General features: G+C 37.2%; 1 protein-coding gene across 1 annotated transcript in view; it reads right to left on the minus strand.

The window, feature by feature from the left end:
• Positions 1–1,857: 1,857 nt before the first annotated feature.
• Positions 1,858–15,346, minus strand: part of LOC147584662 (uncharacterized) — a 34,907-nt gene continuing 21,418 nt past the window's right edge. The window contains exons 4-6 of the mRNA XM_086717258.1: positions 8,564–11,350; positions 4,552–4,841; positions 1,858–3,134 (exon numbers count right to left, since the gene is read on the minus strand). Of these exons, the coding sequence (XP_086573384.1) occupies positions 11,266–11,350 (85 nt within the window). The 3' untranslated portion in view covers positions 1,858–3,134; positions 4,552–4,841; positions 8,564–11,265. The remainder of the gene's footprint in view (positions 3,135–4,551; positions 4,842–8,563; positions 11,351–15,346) is intronic.

The raw sequence follows: 15,346 nt of genomic DNA on the forward strand, positions 1-15,346 counted from the left end.
GCAAAAACCAAGCCTATCTTATTATTATAGTTATTAGCATTTCTATTAGCATAACAGTTTTTTACCACCATTTGTCAGAGTCTGTGATGTTTAACCTCATTGTTAATTTAGTCCACATTATAGCTTGTAGGTACAGTTATAATCCCAGGAAAAATAAGGCTCAGAGAGGTTGAGTAACCTGATGAGATGACAAAGCCAGCGAGCAGCAGCGCCAGATCTGGACACAGGTCTGTCTGATCTGCCCGTGCTCTTATCATTGCCCTAACACCCATTTTGCTCATCAAATGCCTCAGTAACACACCACTGTCCGTTACCTGACCTACCATACGAGGTCCTTCTTGAGCTGACCCCCAGCCTACCTCTTTAGAATTATTTTCCACTTTTCCCTTTTGTACGTACTTCATTCAAGCAAAATGGAATCACTTCTTTTTCCCACCTTTGTGTCTTTGACCAAGCTATTTGGTCAAAGAACCTGAATTCCTAAACATATCTCAGACTATTATACTCATTGACTGTGAAACCAGTTTGCCTTGTAGAGAAGCTATGAGTCCTGCCCTCAATTCTCATCATTTGCTCCTCTTGTATGGCATTTATCACCTCATTATTGGGTATTATCATTCATATGTTTGGATTTATCACCTCCACTAGAGTGGAGTTCTTATGCACAGAATCAAGGAAGAGTATATTTTTGTATCTTCAAGGCATATAGCACAAAGGGAATGTGATTGGATTGGAATATTAGTTAGAAAGTTTAAAAATGAATATTTTATTTTAAGTCCGGGTAACATGCGTTGGAAACTCGAGCTGCTCTAGTCTTAAGAGGGCAACATTTAAGAAGGCACTCATATTTACACAACACACACACTCTCTTAAGGAAATTAAGTAAAATAGAAGTAGAAATATGGAAAGCTGAGATTATTTGTTGGTTTTGGCTAATTGTCACTGAAGCATAAAGAAACAGAATCAACTTGGGCCATAGAACTCTAGGCCTTCCTTTACATTTCCGATTCTCACAACTGGTGATGCCCAGAATGAAATCTGGTAATTTTTAAAATTTCATCAAAGAAAAATCAATTTAATATTTTCACTCTTATTTACCTCTCTGGTTAATCTGTAAAAGTCAAAATAAAAGCTGTAGCAGTGTCTGCACAGTAAAAACATCTGTACCTTTACAGTTAATGTTAAAAGTTTTTTCTTAAAAAAAAAAAGTTTTTTCTTATGAGATTTTAATTAGAAGCAGAAAACATGGATCAAATAAACTTTCAATGTGCACACATAATTTGCCCTCCCAGGCTATAGAGTTCTGTTGTGAAAAGCTCTATGGCCAACTATTTATGGCTCCTAACAAAATGTTTGCCATCAAACAATGTCTTGGCCCTGTTTTCTGCTTACAGTATGTCTGTTCATCCTTAACTGCCTGCCTGTTTCACTTCCCTAGAAACCTCTACAGGAACTGAATCCATCAGCTTTCCACTCTTCCAAATAATAATCTGTCATTAAGAAAAAGAAAGCCATCTTATCCAAGGGCCCCAGGTTCACTACCTTTCATCACAACACTTCAGACTAAATCACTATCATCTTACTGGATTATGTCACTGAGATTCCTTTCTCTTTTAGCATCCATATGCATCCATATAATCAATCATTACATCATCAATTCTCCATTTGGAAATTTTCTGGGATTTTTCTCTTCATCATTCTTACCACCTTCAGCCTAATCCAAGCTGCGGCTTCCATAGCCATCCATCCTGCACAGACCTCTGTGAGCTACAACATGAAAGTCCCTTCAAAGAACATGTTAACTACAAAAGAGATCCGAACGTACAAGAAAACAAAGTTAGTTATAAGATCTACACATCAGGTACAAAATAAATATTTATTGAATGTAGGGATATAATCTATTCATGAATATTTTAATGGATAGAGGATGAAAACACAAATACAGCATATTCTTAATGTACAATTTCATCTTAAGTTATGCCACATGATATGTTTTATAATGTATTTCTAGTTCCTGACTTATTCCACATTCTTACTGTCCAGAAATAGATCTGACAGCTGTGGCCACAGATGGTAAAAACTTAATCAATTGAAAAATCCAAGATACTAATCAGTACACAAATACTTTTCTAGTAGGTGTTTTTGGAATTGTTACCAACTTACTGACTTTTGTTTCCTTTTCCTCCATAGATCATTATTCCCGGATTGGACTACAACAGATGGCAGAGATGACTTTTTTTTCAAATGTTCTACATTTTTTTAAACCTCAGTTTACAGTTGAGGAAGTAATAAACGTTCTTGACTACCTTGAAAAGCGTGTTTAATTTCTGTGTGTTTAAGTAGTATGTCAAGTTTATTCACGAAGACCCAGAACCAATTTACTGTTCTCAAACTTTTTAAATGCTTCATTTTCTCTAAGCAAAACCAATGTAACAACCATAACACCTAGCACACCATAATTACACAGTAGATATGTTGCGTAGATGTACAGAACAATTACACTTGAAAAGTTGAATTTTTGCCTTCCTTAGCAACAGAATAGATCCTATTTAATAAAGAATAAACAACACAGGGGAGAAATAAGAAAATTTGTATTTTGTTTGAAGCCATATTTTCCAGAATGCTGTCTAGAGCCATGACCTTCAGTCACTGTGCTTCCTCAGCACTTTCCTTGTGAAATATTCAGAAGATCCTATCTGGTGATCTGAGGAAGACCAGACAACTTTATTTTATTAAGTTATCTGTGTCAATAGGAAGCATCTCCAATGAAATTCCTCATTCAACAATAAAAAATAAAGGTCTACCATCAAGTTATTTTATTTTGTTAAATATGATAGAGTTGATAAGAGACAACACCAATACATTTCACAGGACCAAAGGATTGAGCTAAGCCACGTGCAAGTTGATGTTTACTGTGTGGTAGATGCCAAGGACCGACATGTCTTATTTAATCTTCACCACAATTCAGGAACCAGGCATTATAATTTTCTGCAGTTTTTAGATGTCAACTGAAGCACAAGGAGTATCTGGTTGGTCCGAGGCCACATGACCAGTTAGTGGTGAAGCCTGGACTCAGATCAGCGGGTTTGACTCCAGAGGCCATGCTCTTATACAATCTGAATGTTAACAGCAGCCTGAGAAAGGAAACACAATGTAGTCTGAGTAGACTGCAAAGGCCAAATAAAGGAATGCGGCAAGCTAAATTCTAGAAATAACGGAAGGGGAGAATCAGAAATCAAAGTCAAGCATTGGGTAAATGTTAGAATCTACCTAAAATATTAAGGGACCAATAATGGCTCTAGGGAAATCTCAAAATCCTTGCTAATGCAGTCTCTAAAATTGTCAGTAACACAAACTAATATGCTGCTAGCTAAGTCATATGCTTCATTCCTATCTCATCAAAATTGTAAGGTAAGTCTCCTGGATGATTTTCTGTGGGAAAAAAGCTCCAATCTTAGGACCAAATTAATGCAAAAATAAGAATTTCTTTACAGAATTTCATTTACAAAAATTAATTGCCACCTGATATTCATAGATAGCATCTAATCTGAATAGAAGAGCTACCCTTAGGTACTTTAGACCTCAACTCATCAATACAGTAGCCACTAGCCATATGCAGCTACTGAGCTCTTGAAATATGGTAGTCGAAATTGAGATATGCTGTACGTATAAAATATACATCGGGTGTGGAAGGGGAAAAAAACACGTAAAATATCTCATTAGTAACTTTTATATTAATTACATGTTGAAATAATGATCTGGATATGTCAGATTAAATAAAATAAATTACTCATATTAATTTCACCCATTTATTTTTATTCTTTTTAAAAATGTGGCTGCTAAAAAAAAAATAAATAAATAAATAAATAAATAAATAAAAATGCGGCTGCTAGAAATTTTTAAATTACCTATATGGCTTACATTATATTTCTAGTGGAACACTTTTGATGCTTTAAGTGCACTTAGTGAATATACTACTATGTATTTACTTGTATTATTACATAGTTTGAATCATATGCTAAGATTAAAACTTTTCTTCTGAATTCATATCTGATATAACTTTTAGCTTCTGATTAAATGCACCACATTTACTCAAATGCACTTTTGTTTTCAAATTCTGCATGGAACAGTGAAAGAGAGCGATCTTATTTTGGTGCCATACTTGTAAGACAGTTGCAAAGCGTTGGAGCCACCAACTGTTCAAAAGTGGCAATACCCGACTAATTCCAACCCTCACAGAACAAAAAATAAACAGCTGAGAGAAACTTCAAGTCTATGAAGGAAAAAAACATTTAAAATAATATGTAGACAATATGTATGATTTCTGTTTTACACTAATGTGGTTTGTTCATCCAACAAAAATATAGTGGCTCACATTTTAGGAAATTCGATTTGGAAAATAGATGGGAAGTATCTGGAAAACCGTATGCTGACTGAAAGATTTCTAATAAACACTAATGGGTCACATAGAATTTTGCTGTTTGAAAATCTTAATTGGAAGAAATCAGAAAATAACAACAATACATCTTTCGTAAGTGAAGCAGATTATACCTATTTTTAAAGACATGCTTATAAGTTTGAGAAGATTTTAGTGATTTTAAAAAGTAGTTGTCACTCTGGAATATGGCTCTACAGGGCCCTCTTGCATGTGGGAGTGTTCTAATGACTGTTGTGGCTGGTAGCACTTTCCCAAGTGCTGGTGGTGCTTCATTCAGGACCAGGGACCCTGACGTATCCTCTTGGCTCCCACCAGTGTTCGGAGTCTCCTGGCTGGTCTTGTGGGAAAATTTCCAGGCTTCCTTGGCCTGATGAATGAGGAGGTCCGTGTCTTGTGCCCGAAGCTAAACAACAGAGGCAAAACACTCAATTTAGCAGACTTAAACTTTCAGATGCCCAACCTTAGGGCACGGGTCCAACCATGGAATGTTAATCCATCCAGTTAGTCTTTCTTGGGTGTTTAACAATCCCAACAAGGATATTACCACAGCTCTGGGGAAACTTCTACCAGGAAAGACAGGCCATGGCTCTTACCTGTGATGCCTGTGGCAAAAGACAACCCTGAAACTCTCTGGTGTCATCCACATATAAATATAATACTTCCAACCACTAACCTTATTATTATTTTTTTTTAGTTTTTTTTTTTCAATGTTTGTTTATTTTTCAGAGTATATAAGCAGGGGAGGAGCAGAGAGAGAGGGAGACACAGAATCTGAAGCAGGATCCAGGCTCTGTGTTGACAGCTCAGAGCTGTCAGGGGACTCGAGCTTGCAAACCGCAAGATCATGACCTGAGCCAAAGTTGGACGCCCAACAGACTGAGCCACTCAGGCGTCCCCCTAATCTTATTTTTTACTAGCAAAATGAACCTTAGAAATTTGGTGACATCTGAGAAAAAAATTCCTAGTTGCTGTGCTTGGAGAACATTAAAATGAACACTGGCGTGTTTATAGTGGTGATGCCTTTAGAGGAGGATGCATTGAAAGAAGATGGAGCCTGGCTTCATAGATCATTTAAGTAAAGAAGCATGAAAACTGTGTTTGGAAACTTAAGCTTTTCTTATTTTGAGGCACACATATCTTCAGGCAACATGAGGAGTTTTGATGTTTAAAGGAATTTTCTGTGATTTTAAGAATAGTGTACAATCTTCTCTTTTCCTTTGTGGACTCAGTCAACCTTTTTAGAAACTTAGTTTTTTAGGTCTTCTAATACTGGCCTGAAATATATGATAAATAAAATCTTCCCTCAGAAAGTTTCTTAGAACTATCAATTTGTTGGTAAAGATCTATATTCAAATGCATTTAGTATGTTTGAAACTAGACACCATCTCAAAGCTTTGTTCTGATTTATTATCTCTTAAATGCATCTATTTGAAACTGTCTCATTTGAACATGTTTTATTTATGGTGTGATTTTACATTAAGAATTATTCTTAGAAAAAAATAACTCTAGATGTTTATGGGTAGCCAACATGTGTGAAGCTTTGTAACATATAACATTTACCACTGATACAATTTCAAACAGAAAAACAAAAAAGTATTAAAGTAGACGTGGCAGGCAAGGTAGAAAACACTCTGTTTCATGTTACACAGAAGCGGTAGAGATATGATTTCCACCCTGATGGAAATTATACACTAATTGTGGAGGCAGGACTGACATGTGACATGGGAATGAAAATTACAGAGTAGGAGTGAGTGTTAAACTTTGTAATGAATGCCAATGGGTTCCAAGAAGTCTTGATGCAGCAGGAAAGTTATCATTGAAGAGAAGGGACCTGTGAGAGCTTTAAAGAATAAACATAGCTTGGACAAATACAAGAGAAAGAGAAAGATGTTCCAGGAAATGGGAACAAAATGAAAGAAGATAGAAAAATAGTAATTTGATTTTCCTGTGAAATAATGAGGACAAGAGGTTAAAAGAAACACACACACACACACATTTTTGTTTTTATCTTCTGAAGTACCTGATTTAAAGCCATTGTCCTCTTACTTTAGCCTGTACTACAAAGCTGTAATCATCAAGACAATAAGGTATTGGCACAAAAATGGACACGTAGATCAATGAGACAGAATAGAGAACCCAGAAATGGACCCATAAATCTATGGCCAACTAATTTTCAACAAAGTGGGAAAGAATATCCAATGGAAAAAAGATAGTCTTTTTCTCTTTAGCAAATGGTACTGGGAGAACTGGACAGCAACATGCAGAAGAATGAAACTGGACCACTTTCTTACACCATATACAAAAATAAGTTCAAAATGGATGAAAGACCTAAATGTGAGGCAGGAAACCATCAAAATCGTAGAGGAGAACACAGGCAACAACCTCTTTGACCTCAGATGCAGCAACTTCTTACTTGCCATGTCTCCAAAGGCAAGGGAGATAAAAGCAAAAATGGACTATTGGGACTTCATCAAGATGAAAAGCTTCTGCACAGCAAAGGAAACAATCAACAAAACTAAAAGACAACCAACAGAATGGGAGAAAATATTTGCAAATGACATATCAGGTAAAGGGTTAGTATCAAAAACCTATAAAGAGCTAACCAAACGCAACACCCAAAAAACAATTAATCCAGTTAAGAAATGGGCAGAAGACATAAATAGACACTTTTCCAAAGAAGACATCCAGATAGCTAACAGACACATGAAAAGATGCTCAACATTACTCATCATTAGGGAAATACAAATCAAAACCACATTGAGATACCACCTCACATTGGTCCGAGTGGTTAAAAGTAACAACTCAGGCAACAACAGATGTTGGTGAGGATGTGGAGGAAAGGGAACCCTCTTGCATTCCCTGGATGCAAACTGGTACAGCCACTCCGGAAAACAGCGTGGAGTTTCCTCAAAAAATTAAAAATGGAACTACCCTACAATCCAACAATAGCACTACTAGGAATTTATCCAAAGGGTACAGGAGTGTTGATTCATAGGGGCACATGTACCCCAATGTTTAGAGCAGCACTATCAACAATAGCCAAATTATGGAAAGAGCCCAAATGTCCATCAACTGATAAATGGATAAAGAAAATGTGGTTTATATATACAACGGAATACTACTTGGCTATGAAAAAGAGTGAAATCTTGCCATTTGTGACAACGTGGATAGAACTGGAGGGTATTATGCTAAGTGAAATAAGTCAGTCAGAGAAAGATAGATATCATATGTTTTCACTTATATGTAGAATTTGAGAAACTTAACAAAAGACCATAGGGGAAGGGAAGGAAAAATAAGTTACAAACAGAGAGGGAGGGAAACCATAAGAGACTCTTAAATACAGAGAAAAAACTGAAGGTTGATGGGGGTGAGGGGTTGGGGGGGTAGGGAAAATGGGTGAGGGTCTTTGAGGAGGGTACTTGTTGGGATGAGCACTGGGTGTTACACGTAAGTGATGAACCATGGGAATCTACTCCTGAAGCCAAGAATACACTGTTTACACTGGAGGCTAGCTAACTTGACAATAAATTATAAAAACAAAAAAAAAAAATAAAACAAAACAAAAACACTGTCCTCTTAAGACCAGTTATTAGATAATGTTACCAAAATGGTTTGTCGAATTCAGTCAAGTCACTTTGTATGTATGTACTTAACCATGATCAAAACAAGTTCCAATACCAATATTTATTCGGATAAATTTAAATTTAATTAATGTTAGTTGTTGTTATTTTTTTCCTTCAACTTAAGATAGGATAAAACCAGGCAGCTCCCGGTTTATGTTCAAGGTGTTCACAGATCCCCAAAAAAGAATTACCAATTTGGCATCATTATCTTCAAGATTATGGTTTTGCCAAAGAAAACTCAATTAGAAGAAACTTCCCGCTACTCCAAGCAGAGATAAGCATGTGAGTAGTTGGAATTCATCTAGCTTTGTGGGTGAGTGAAGAAGAGCCAAACATCACTGGGATGCAAGATCACAGCGTTCTACACTGGCATGTTTAAGATCAGTCGACAACTGAAATGCGGCCTTGAATTGCTACCTTTCGAGAGATTTTGTCATAACAAGGAAGGTAGTATGTAATTGTTGATTTTCCAAAAGACAAGTCTTCATATACTTAAATGAACCTTATGTAGAAGTTTCACTATTAGGAGGATATAATCAACCCAAATTCCAGCTCCATTTGACAGGGAAGAGTTGACTCATGAATAGGGTCATTTGACAGATATTTTCAGCCACATGAATAAGGTAAATCCTTTGACTGGAGGCCTTGATGTGGCATTGAAGATACTGACGAAAAAAAAAAACAAACAAAAACTTATTGTTAGGTACAAGTTGCCACTCTGGAAAGGGATACTGAAAGCAGTTAACCCTGGAGATAGTCCAGCGCTGAGAAAATTCTTCAGGCTATGGATTAAAATGACAGAGTCCTGAAAACTTCACTATAAACAGAAACTTACAAACACCTATAAGCACTGCAAGCCACACTGAAGGGGTCTTCTGTGTGGTCAGAGGTAGAGAGCCGCAAGGATTGCTTGCCATAGCGGAATGAATCAAAAACCACTCCACCGTGTCAAGTTTGCCTCCCAGCCAAGCAGAGCATCCTTCTCCTTGAATTTACTTTTTACCTTATTTGATAATTTTTTAATTCATATTCAATATTTGAAGAAATGTAAGGAAGATATAGCTCTTTATAAATGTTGCTTTGTCATCTATGTGAAGAAAACCAAATTCCAATATAGAGTTAATTGTGCTAATATGTAACTAATGGAAAGTCCTTGGATTTCATTATATTTCAAAGGATCCAAGACCCATAAAGACTAAGAAGTATTGTTTGATAGGCATACTACAGATGATGAGGCATATATTGGTTCCTCTTCAAATACACCACAGGTGTTGGTCAAAATTGTGTTGAAAGAGACGCCTCAAATTACTTAAGTAAAAACTGAAGTTTAGTCGCTTTAATGAGTGAGGTTTTTTCATGGTAAAGCTGGATCTGGGTTTAAAGTGATATACTGAAACAGGCTTGTGCTCTCTCTCTTTCCACATTGTGGAAGTAAATGGCCACCCACAGATCAGTAATCCCAACAGAAAGCTGCAGCTCTTACCCTGAAGTTATGAAAACAAGAGTCACATGGACTCTTGGGTCAAATGCTGATCCTGCTACCTACCCATCATTCTCACCTGAGATTCTCAGGTGTCCACTTTATGATTACAGATAGGTGGAATGATCTCCAGTTAACTTATTCCCCTAAGGAAATGGAATTCTCTTACCAGTAACAGAGTAGTAAAAGTGGAGATCTATGCATTGTCCACCCAGGAGAAACAAACCCTTTACCCCATAGATGTAAACTGGTTGTGTTGAACAAGCATGACATAAGGATTGTGATCGCGGTGACAATTAGGTTATGTCTCTTACCTTGGCTTCAAGATTTACTCAGTTCTGGTAATATCCCCTTACCTTGAAAGAATATTTGGACAGGTCCATGATTTTTGTGATCACTCACTTGCAAAAAATAAAAGTTGTTCAGTTACTATCAGTAGTAAACACAGTTTCAATTTAAAAATTGGACATCCAATACAAACTCGTAAGCAAAATCTTTAACTTGATTCACCATCGAACGTTCTTTTATCCCAAGCTTGGATCTGCTCTCTCTAGAGGCATGCCATGGGAAGGGAGGAGGGAGGCAGAGGGAACAAAGTGTGAATCCCTCTGGACTCTGCTCTTGCCCTTCCTCTCTTCAGGGACTCCTTAACACACGATCTCTCTGCTACACCGCCCTTGATCAGGCAGATGACTCCCTAATGATCTTCTATCATTTTGTTCCACACTCATACTATGTATGTTCACCTTCATTCTTTTCCTGCTGAGATTTTCTGGCCCTTATTGGACAATATTCATGACGTCCTACACATGTCCAATCTCTGGCTCATCCGTGTGTATTTGTTATCATAACATAACCCAGCTGCTCCTGATTAACTCACACACACACAAACAACTCTCTCCAATAAAGTGTCCTGACCAATTTCCTCTTTACTACATCCTGACTCCTTTTTATAGACCTTAAGGAACAGGTTTTAAGAGATGGGTACTTTCTAATTCCGCGTATGTAAGCTTCATGTGGGAAGAAAATTTTAACTGCTTTGTTCATTGCTTCATTCCCAGCACCCAGAGTAACAAGTGACGTATGCTAGGCATCACGTGGTGAATAAATCAATATGAAATTGGAGACCGTCATTTAAGTGATCTGATGTTGATCACTGGTGCCTCTGTCAAAATGGAGACAGGAAAGATCCAGTTATAACATCATATTAGATATGCACAAAAAATTCCCACATTTCCTCTGCCTAATATAGTAAATACAATTATCCCACTCACATTGAAAATGCACTTATACTTCCCCAGAGGCAGAGAACACAAAATCAAATCCAGCTACTATGGAAAGTGGCATGTCCAGGATCTCTTAAGAAGCACACTCTTTTTAGTCCAATGTGATTTGTCATGTTTGGCAACATTTGACTCAAGTGTAGGTTTAATCACCCTATGTTCTGGTTATCTATTGTTGAGTTACCAAACCACTCCAAAACTTTGTGGTTGAAAACAATGACATTTTGTTCATAAGTCCATAATTCTGGAAGGGTCTGGTGGGGGCATGCCATCTCGGTGCCCTTTGGAGTCAGCTGAAAAGGCTTGAAGGATGATGGCTGGCATCATCTGGAGACTCAGTCACCCTTAACTGAGATGGTGGCAGGGATACAGACACATAGATTCTTCTTAAGGGCACTTAGCTGCCCCAAGTAAATGGTGATTTGGTTCCAATGGTGAGTGTCAGGTGGATGAGGTGGAAGTTGTATGCTTTTTATGTGCAGCCTCAAAAGTCGCAGTGTCACTTTTTCCACGGTCACCGGATTTCCTAGATTCAAAGAGAGAAAATACAGACTCCTTACACATCTCAATGAACATGTGTCAACATCACACTGTATCAAAAGCTTGAAGGATGGGCTATATATCATCGTGATCGCCTTTGGAAAACACACTCTTCCATACCCCAAATCTTAATCACAACAATGAAGACAGGCAGAATTCCCACATTTGGAAAAAGAGCAAAAGTAAAGCAACAAATAGTGGTCCCGTGCCTGACACAAGGCCTCGTGGCCAGGAAGACAAGGCCTTCTCTCCTGATGATTGTTCCTCAGGCTGCCAGTCTGGCGGCCACCAGTTGTGTGCCCACCACAGTCTTAACCTGAAAGGGTTTAGGGAATAAGTCTCTATCTTTGACAGCTCTCTTTTTGTTAGTGGTGTTCTGAAGCTCTGAGAAAACGCAATTAAGAGAATTAATCACCACAGTATTTTCAGGATCCAGGCTTCTCTGGAGTTACCTAAAATCTGAGTTGCTGGTCAATTACATGTCTCTTACTTTCACCAGTTAGAATGCTAGTCCAGGGGCCTGCTTGACCTCAGATACAGCACTGCCTTTGTGCTATTCTCAAACTTCGTGGACTGTTTTCCATATTCCCATGTGATCTGTGTTTTGCTAGAAAGAAGAAACCAGGAATTTCTCCCGGTGCCTTGAGTGGCATCTCTGGCTGCATTTTTCATCATTCCGTCCTCTGGGTTTCAAGAACACTTCATCCTTCCTTTGCTCTCTGGATTCAGGGAGATGGAATGCCCTACTTTTTGCTCATCTCTGGGTTGACATATCATCTATTTGACTCCTCTCAGTGATTCCATCATCTAACTAACTCCACTGTTCAATGTCCTTTGTTTCAAATTCTTAAAAGTACTTAGTATTGTTTAAGCTACTGTTACTCTATTTCAGGCATAGCAACTGAATCTATAAATTTTTGCAAATTAAAATAAGTCTGTAGAGTGTTCTTTAAGTTGTGGCTTAACCCATTTTAAAGTTTATTAAAATAAACTGATTAAATTAGCTTATTCACTTTCAGAGAAAGGAAGTATTTATTGCACATTTATTACAGATGATAGCTTTTATAAAGCATTCAATTCCCACAATTCAAAAAAATTGGAGGATCACCCTGCTTTTATAGTGAAAAAACTGAAAGATAAGTTAATTAAGTAGCTTACCCAGTGTCTGATTCTTTATTATTCTTCCCACTATACCATAGTACACATTGCCTATTTTATTTTTTATCATTGGTCTTAATCATGCTTTGAAAATTGCCATTGGGTGGCTCAGTCGGTTAGGGGTCCGACTTTGGCTCAGGTCATGATCTCACGGTCTGGTCCATGGGTTTGAGCCCTGCGTTGGGCTCTGTGCTGGCAGCTTGGGGCCTGGAGCCTGCTTCGGATTCCCACTCTCTCTCTCTCTCTCTCTCTCTCTCTCTGTCCCTCCCCCATTCATACTCCTTATTTCTCTCTCAAAAATAAACATTAAAAAATTAAAAAAAAAAAGAAAATTGCCATGTTATTTAATAATAAATTTTAATGTTTTAGTAAGTACCTCCAAATCAGAGCTATTTGTATTCTTCATAAGTACCTTTTCATCTATACTTTGATAAATCAAAGCTTTTGGTTGAGAATTACTGTAGGAATCCAATTAATAAACAAACATGGAGGGAGAATTAAGGCATTTCAGGATGAATGGACAAAACCAAATCACCAATAATTACTTGAAATTTTCACTATTTGCATACTAATCTCATAGAGCCTAAAAATACATTTAATTTGTAGAAAAAAACATCATGAATAAATTAGTATTAGTATTGAAATAAACAGGTTAATTGCTTACACAGTAGGTCTGACATTAGTTAGAAAGAAATCATATTGAATTAATACAATGTTCTCATTAATATAAACTATATTATCAGTTACTATAGTGTCACAAAAGGGGTCCCCCATAAAGTGATGGTTTAGTTGAAGCTACATTTGCATTGAAAATGATGAACAGCGTCTAAGCTTATTTGGTGTCACCTTGAAACATGTTTGAAAGCCCAGGAATACATATCCTTCATGTATATTTTATTTCATGTAGACTAATTTAGTGACAACTTTAGTTTTTCTGAGTTTCTTTGGGGAGAGAAAGAAAGAAAAAGTCTTGAGTGTGAGGGTATAAGCCAAAGAAATGTGTCAAGCTGAAAGTGACAAAAGCTTCTGTGGCAGGCAGGATTCTAAGATGTTCCCCAGTATTCTGCCTCTGGTGTACACACCCTGCATAATCCCCAAGTCTGCAAATTTAATGTGTTTTACTCCTGTGATTAGGTTATGACATATGACACCATTAACCTTGAGATGGGGGGGATCATCCTGGAAAGCTTGACCCAATCTTATGAGCCCTTTAAAAATAGAGAATTTTCTATGGTTGCTAGCAGAAGAGGAAGTGGAGATTGGAAGGGCAGTTCTCCATTGCTAACATGGGGAGGACATCATGCTTAGAAATGGGAACAGCCTCTAGGACTTTAGAGCTGAGTCCCATCGGACAGCCAGCAAGGAAACAAGGATGTTAGTCCTACTACAGCAGTGATGAATTCTGTCAATAACAAGAATGAGCCAGGAAAAGGACCTTAACTCCACATGAGGACATGGCCAACTGACACCCAAATTTTAGCCTGAGCAGAAGAACCCCACCACACTGTGCCTGGACTTCTGACCTATAGGAGCATGAGCTAATAAACAGATGTTGTTATAAACTGCTAAATTTGTGGTGATCTGTTACACAGCAATAGAACAGGAATACATCTCCAAAGGTGGTGTGAACAGATCCTTTTCAGCACACTGGGAAAGCATGGGGTGGATGGAACACAGAGGGACTTCTGCACATACACTTCCTCCACATGGTCATGCTAGGACTCTCCACTCTACTCTGAACAACTGGAGTGGGCTTAGGCACTATGGGGGTTTCATTACTCAGCTTTAGTCCAAAAGCATGTATAGTGTCCTAGTTATCAAGAACATTTTGATCCAAGGCTTGGATGAGGTCGAAGCTTGACTCCAGCAAGCATTTTGGTTCATAACAATACAGACATTAGATGTTAGAAAAATCGTGTCATAAATACTTGGTCTCCAAATGTAAATCCACTGCTCTACAGTAAGATGTATCACAGTCATTGAAAAGGGTGAATTGTATTTTGTAGAATTATATGGCTTTCTTATTGCTTTATTTATCACCCAATAAATAGAATCTGAATTTTTGGGAGTTCTTGCTTGCAAATTGGCAATTTACAGATATGCAAAAACATAATCCCCCAAACCTAAAACATTACTCAATGTTATGCTGACGATGACTTTCTTACTTCAAAGATAATAGTAAAGCATGTTATTCATTTTTTTAGCAAACTGAAACATTCTTGAGAAGTTACACAAAAAATGTTTTTTTAAATAACATGTTTGTTATTGAACAGAGTAAATTTTAGAATTGCAATTCGTTGCCAGCACTTGCCTTTTGCCTCTGTCTCTTTAACTATGGTAAATGTGAGGTCACAGCAGCCTGTTTAGATAGTGAAGTTAACCTTATTAATAACAGTATATGCCACAGATTGTTCCAAGTCATACTTCAGTATAAAATGGGTTCTAAGTTTTATCGGTTTGCTCAATACCTAAAAAAAGAGACATAGTTAGCATTACCACTATACTGGGCAGTCAGGTCATGAACACACTTTTGCCACAATGTGATTTTAAAGTATAGCAGACTTTGTATTTTACTTAGGCTTCAGATACCAGAAGAATTTTATATAGTGCAATGCTGTATCAATTATTAACCAAAGTGTGGTATGTGGGTCATGTGAGATGACTTTAGATTGCAACCTAAGAATATTTTTTTACTTAAGTAGTTAGAAAATAATATTATGTGTTAAGCATAATATTTACGGCAGGTAAAACCATAATGCTGATTTTAAAAAATAAACATATTTAAGTAGGAATGTAATGGAATAAAATAAAATGATTAGGTAAA

Source organism: Puma concolor, chromosome A1 (genome assembly GCF_028749965.1).
Source record: "Puma concolor isolate L17-30 chromosome A1, mPumCon1.1.hap2, whole genome shotgun sequence".
In the NCBI taxonomy this organism is placed as follows: domain Eukaryota; kingdom Metazoa; phylum Chordata; class Mammalia; order Carnivora; family Felidae; genus Puma; species Puma concolor.